The 6,584-nt window shown below is 40.0% G+C and overlaps 2 protein-coding genes across 2 annotated transcripts; one reads left to right on the forward strand and one right to left on the reverse strand.

The window, feature by feature from the left end:
• Positions 1-889: 889 nt before the first annotated feature.
• LOC109154254 (protein SLOW GREEN 1, chloroplastic-like) lies at positions 890-2,381 on the reverse strand. Its single transcript, XM_019302089.1, has one exon. The coding sequence runs from the start codon at positions 2,233-2,235 to the stop codon at positions 1,204-1,206; it is 1,032 nt and encodes a 343-aa protein (XP_019157634.1). The 5' UTR covers positions 2,236-2,381; the 3' UTR covers positions 890-1,203.
• Positions 2,382-3,019: 638 nt separating this feature from the next.
• Positions 3,020-3,514, forward strand: LOC109154256 (AT-hook motif nuclear-localized protein 1-like). Its single transcript, XM_019302090.1, has 2 exons — positions 3,020-3,164; positions 3,264-3,514. The coding sequence occupies exons 1-2, from the start codon at positions 3,039-3,041 to the stop codon at positions 3,504-3,506; spliced, it is 369 nt and encodes a 122-aa protein (XP_019157635.1). The 5' UTR covers positions 3,020-3,038; the 3' UTR covers positions 3,507-3,514.
• Positions 3,515-6,584: the final 3,070 nt, after the last annotated feature.

The raw sequence follows: 6,584 nt of genomic DNA on the forward strand, positions 1-6,584 counted from the left end.
GGCCCTGTCACCGTGATTTACATTCAGGAGAAGAAACATTATAGCAAGCAAATACAACTCCAGAAGTTGAAAGGTCCAACCACTTGAAGAATCTTTGATACTTTGATAGCAATCCCACACACAATGCTTCACAGCTGCCATTGAAATGGAAGAAGCAGACATCAAGAGTATCCCAACTACAGACGATACAAGATAACAAAGCCTCCCGATTTATAGGCTATGCGTGTGTGGACTACATTATGTTCAACCGGAGATGGCATCAACCTTGATGATTCCACAGACTTAAATACTTAATCCCCAGATTCAATTGACAATGCAATGAAGGATTAAAAATTGGCGAAACACTAATAGCCTTCGTCTCGCTTTATCTAACTCACCTCAGCAGGATGTGCAGGTGGCACGAACACCTCTTCCAGAACCTGAGCTTTGCATAATCCGAAGATCAGCACACATGTTCGTTCTGCTCATTAGAACTCGTGGAGAATAGAAACTACTATTAGGAAGGAGATCAAAAAGCAAACATATCATGGCAGCCAATCACCAAAAGATAACACATTCACCATCACATAGTAACTTCTGAGACAACACAAGATAAAAAAAAAAAAAAAAAAAAAAAACATGAATGAACCAAGATGCTACTAATGATTTAGTGAACAAGACTCAAAGTTGTGTTCATGTCCTGGGCATATACAAGTCTAGGGTAACCAACATTACGTAAACTCCATTAATCCACAGTAACTTCTGAGACAACAAGATAAATAATGTGGATGAACCGAGACGCTATTGATCCAGTGAACAAAACTCTAGTGTATCAAAACTTATGTAACTCAATTAATCCCCTAACTACACAATTCTGTACACATGAGAAGTGGTGTCAATGCAAGCATGCTTTAAAAAGACACGACACCATTCAAAATTAGCATTGGAGAATTGGTTGTCAAAAAGCAATGATCTTGCTTTGTCCTTCACTAATTCAACCACTATATGATAACATTCATATTAATGTAATACCTCCAAGAATCAAAAAGCCCTCATAAGTAAAAATTTCTACCAGTGCTATCCAATATTCAAAACCATAAACAGACAAACATGCTTTGTTGCTTGTGACATAAAGATTATACCACATATCACACATCAAAATGTTTCTCAACTGGCAAAACTAGGCTGGAAATGAAGCCAAAAACTCGTCTTGCTCACCATTTTTCACTTTGCTGCGGCGAAAAGCTTACTGGCAATCATGGTGTTATCAAGAAATGATGAATAAGGGTGACCCTCGGGTAAGAGCTCGCGATACATCTGGAAATGCTTCTTGGCTTCTTTATCTTTCCCCAACATTGTGTACATTATTGCTTGATAGAGATATGGCCTGAAATCTGTGGGTTCCTCCTTTACCAATTCTTGATAGACTTTCAATGCCTCTTCATAGTCATATTCAATAGCCCGAATTTGTGCCAATAAGAGCTTGAAATCTCTCAATTGGCCCTTTTTATCCTCAGTTTTGCATAGTTTCATTGCTTTCAGAATCCTCTCCTCAATTCCCTTCAACTCCTCAACTTGATCGTCCTCCGAAACCGCCGTTATAAGCCCGTGATAAGCCTCGACCAGTAAAGGCTCCTTCGACAGAATCTCATTGAATCCCCTTCTCGCCGTTTCAAACTCTCCGGTGAGAACAAACAAGTGGTTTCTCAACAGCGGCCACTCTGTCTCGCTCGGTTCCAGCTCCATCAACCTGTTCACGATGCTAATGGCGTCGCCGATGTTCTGGTTCTGAATCTTACTCTCCACTAGGCTTTGTAACGCCTCGACGTCGTTCGGGTTCGCAGCCAAACGTTCTTGGAGAGCCTTCTCGGTTTCCGCGTCGGAAACCGCCGCCTCTGCGGTGGCCGGAGCTGAAACCGGGGCTGCAATGGAGGGGTTCACTCTGAGGCTAAATCTGCCGAGGAAAACCGCGGCGGCCGCGACGGTGGCGACGACGGCACAAGAAAAGGGTGTTTGAAAATGGGATTGGGTTAGTGTTTCGAGAATTCCCGGGGATGATTTTGCGGTTTCTTGCTTTGCGGGTTTAGGAACGGAGAACTCCGGCGAGAATGACGACGAGGCTTTGATGGGCACATGCTGCGGCTGAGTTGTGAAGGAGAGAGACGAAAGGGGTCGGACTAGAACTGGACGGTGGTTATTGAGAGAAGGAAGAAAGTTAAGGTTTGGTTTTGCAGAGAAATGGGTGAAGGCGTTCATGGCGACAGAAAGTTACAGAGGATACGACTTACGAGTGCTCCAAAACCCCGAGGATTGAGGAAGACGACGATAATGGAGGGTTTGATTCAACCCGAAATCAGAAAAGACGGCCCATATCCAGATGTAAACACGTTTTTGAAATATGAAAATGGAGTTAATTGCGTTTTTAGTCCTCTGAGTCCAAGTAAATATTGCGGACATATACAAATAATTTTCAATTTTAATCAATCATTAACTTTTCTTTGTGTAAATCGTTTACATTAAAGATAAAATTTGAAAGTCATAACCAGTGATGCATCAATTATTTCTCACACGTAAAAAATAAAGTTTTAATTTCCCTTTCCTTAGGGTGGTGCTATTTACACCCCCTTTGACCAAAATGGGGTAAAAAGTATATTGAAAATTTAAAAAGTTAAAAACTTATAATAAATATATAGGTGGTACAAATTGCCTAATGAGTGGTCATAATGCTATTTGCACCACCTTAATTAAATCACATTTGTTAAGTTTAAATAATAATTAATTAATTCAAAAAAAAAAAAATCTCGCCTTCTCCGGTGCCTTCTCACCGGAGAAGGCAACTGGGCTGCCTTCTCCGGTGAGAAGGCAGCCCAGTGGGTTGCCTTGTTGCCTTCTCACGGGAAAAGGCAACCCAGTTGCCTTCTCCAGTGAGAAGGCATGTCCATCGCCTTCTCACCCGAGAAGACAATGGTTTCCTTAGTTTTTTTTGTTTGTTTTTTTTTTTTTTTAAACAACCTACTGGGGTGCCTTCTCACCGGATATTGACGTTGACGGGATCATTTATGCCATCCAAGACGGGAGGAATGAGGAATAGATCGGGCGGGATGAGCGTGTCTTTAGCGAGCCCCGATGGGCGCGTTGTAGGGGGTGGAGTTGCGGGTCTATTAGTAGCTGCAGGTCCCGTGCAGGTATTTCTTCTTCTCGTTCATCGATCCACAACTGCATATCCTATCCCATTCTAAATTACGTCGCTAATAAACTGGCATCTCTCCCTATACTACAACAAGGTTGTCGTGGGAAGCTTCATCGCCGGAAATCAGCACGAGCAGAAGGCGAAGAAACACAAGCCCGAGATAGTAACTGCTGCCGTTCCCATCTCCAGCGCAAAGATGGAAGATCCTTACCACGCCTCGCCCAGACCAATCATGTCGTCTGCCCCTTCGTTCCGCGCAGATAACTGGTCCGCGTTGCCCCAACCGGCAGACTCTAGGAATAAATCCACTAACATCAATGTCACACTGCCTGCATAAGGATGAGTATTTTTTGGATAGTAGGTGTAGATGGATAAATCATCCATATCATAAACCGTGCATGATATATCAATGAACATTAATTAACACAATATCGGAAAAGGAAAAAAATAGTTATTCACGACCAGGCCTGGATAATGGAAACGACATCGGAAGTATGGGTGACAGTGTATGATTTGAATCCAGCGGCAGTAAGAACGTGCGACCATTGTTTTTCAGTCCTTTCCAAGCCTTTCTCAGTGTGAGCCATCATCACCATATCTAACATCAACCACACTTCATAACTATTATTATTATTATTATTAATATTATGGTCTTTCTCCTGCAGCTTTGAATTCTTAGTGTTGGTGTTGTTCTTCAGCTTCATCCTAGTGCCTTGATAATCATTGATCATTTCCTGGTGATCCGTGAGTATTGCCTCCGCTATTATCACTTTCCCAGTTTCCTCTGGAATTGCCTCTCTGCACTTGCTCAATATCTGGATGCACTCTTCGTCTCCCCAATCATGCAACACCCACTGCACGTACACGATCGATCGATCAGCCCCAGCCATGAGGAAATTAAATTAGGGTGTGTTTGGAAACCTGGAAAATGAGTTCTGGAAATCATTTTCCAAGTTTCCATTGTTTGGATGTGCCTGGAAAATCAAGTCAACGGAAATCATTTTCCGTTGACTTTGGAAAATAGGCTTGTTTTGGAGGAAAATGACTTCCCCTTTTTTTGGGGAAGTCATTTTCCAACTTTTACACCAACATCACACCACCACCAACACCATACCACCACCACCTCGCTACCACCATCACCACCACTACTGCTGCCGCCACCACCACTATACCACCGCAACCACCGCCACCACACCACCACCACTACCACCACCAACACCATACCACCGCAACCACTACCACCACCAACACCATCAACACCATACCACCACCACCGTTGCCACCACCATACCACCGCCACCACACCACCACCATCACACCACCACCACTACCACCACCGCCGCCGACACCACCACCACCATACCACCGCAATCACCGTCGTCGCCGCCACCACCACCACTACCACCACCGTCACCGCCACCACCACCACTATACCACCACCGCCGCTACCACCACCATACCACCGCTATCACCACCGCCACCACCACACCACCGCCGCCGCCACCACCACGACCATACCACCGCAATCACTGTCGCCGCCACCACCACCACCACTACCATCACCGCCTCCACGACCATAATATGTTTAAAATTATTATTATATTATTATATATTATTATACATGTTGTAATATTCTAAATAAAATAATTTAAATGTTTAATTATACAATTCTACTCATTTTCCAGAAAATGAACCAAACACAGAAAAACAGTTTTCCAGAGTGCAACCAAACACTGGAAAGGAAAATGTTTTCCGGAAAATGACTCATTTTCCAGAAGTCATTTTCCTGCTTTCCAAACGGACCCTTAAATTAAAACATCCAAATGATGAAACATCGGGGAAGGCGATGGTTTCCTTCGTTTTTTTTTTTTTTTTTTTTTTTTTTTTTTTTTTAAACAACCCACTGGGGTGCCTTCTCACCGGAGAACTGGAGAAGGCAGTCCTTGCCTTCTCACCCGAGAAGGTGACGGGAGGTTTTGTTTGTTTTTTTTTTTTTGTTTTTTTTTTTAATATTTTTAATTTAAAAAAAAATGAAAAACAAATAATAATCTTTGACCATATTTAATGCTGGTGGTGTAAATAGCAAATTTGCATTTACACCACCTATAAAGCTATTTGACCTACTAAATAGGTGGTGTAAATAGAATTTCCCTTTCCTTATCCTAACAACTATAAATGCACCATCAATGTCAACAATTCACACAATGAAAAGTTTACAATGGGTTAAAATTAAGTAAAAAAGAATTCAAAATTTAGTTAAGTTTTCGCATATGCATACACTTAAAATAGATAATAGGCAAATGAGTTATTTATTCTTAAAGTATGCCCATGAAATTAGTAAAATGGAGTTTTGAAAGGCTTTAAAAGAGTCTTTGTTTTGTATTGAAAAAGTATGTGAGTTTGAACTATTATATTATAATAAATACATTTCAACTTTTTTAAAAGTTAAAAATATGTTGGTAGAAGACTCTTAACGTTTAGGGGGAAATTAAAATCTCCTTATGTGCACCCGCTTGGGCACACTTAAATGTTCATCCAAAAATTGGTAAAACAAATAAGTTACTCTGTATTTTATATATTATAAATATATGAAATCATGGACCAAACATATAATATTTTGACCATTTAAATCATACAATTAATTGGCCCAATTATACATGAGTACAATCGTTATGCATTGCAACCGTGTGTACCATGCATGGTGCACGGTTGCAAAACGACGTCGTTTCATTTAAAAAAAATCTCGTTTGAATCGTCGTTAATGGCGTTAGGCAGTTTTTTTCGTATTCAAACAGTAGGATATATCCATACTTTCATAATTATATATCTAGAATTACATAACTATATGTCTAGAATTACATAATTATATATTCATAATTTAACAACGGTACATTCAGAAATAATAACTACACATTCATAATTTCATATCCATATATTCATAATTTACAACTAGACATTCATATTTACATAACTCCATATTCAGAATTCTTAAAGTGCTTGTTCACAGAGAACCATATCCATAATTGCATAACTACACATCCATAACTTCAAAACTATATATACATAACTTCATAATTATATATCCATAACTTCATAATTATATATCCATAACTTCATAACTATATATCCATAACTTCATAACTATATATTCAGACTTGCATAACTATATATTCATAATTACACGTCGATTAGAGCTTTTGTAAAAAAAAAAAAAAAAAAAAAAATTTATTTCATTGGTGGAGTTAAATGATGCCACTAATGATATCGTTACCCCATCATAGTAAACGGTGTCGTTTTGCAACCGTGTGCACCATTTGCGTACATGAGTACATGACTCAATCAATCTAACAGTCAAAATGTTAAAATCTACATCGTTTCATCTATTTTCACCAATCTTCTTCCATTTTTACTGAGA

This window comes from Ipomoea nil, unplaced genomic scaffold, assembly GCF_001879475.1.
Source record: "Ipomoea nil cultivar Tokyo-kokei standard unplaced genomic scaffold, Asagao_1.1 scaffold2610, whole genome shotgun sequence".
NCBI classification, from domain to species: domain Eukaryota; kingdom Viridiplantae; phylum Streptophyta; class Magnoliopsida; order Solanales; family Convolvulaceae; genus Ipomoea; species Ipomoea nil.

Excerpts from the sequence above, each read along its gene's own strand:
- LOC109154254 (XM_019302089.1), bottom strand. The coding sequence starts at position 2,235 with ATGAACGCCTTCACCCATTTCTCTGCAAAACCAAACCTTAACTTTCTT.
- LOC109154256 (XM_019302090.1), top strand. The coding sequence starts at position 3,039 with ATGCCATCCAAGACGGGAGGAATGAGGAATAGATCGGGCGGGATGAGC. Across the intron at positions 3,165-3,263 it reads TAGCTGCAGGTCCCGTGCAG|GTTGTCGTGGGAAGCTTCAT; the intron begins GTATTTCTTCTT and ends TACTACAACAAG.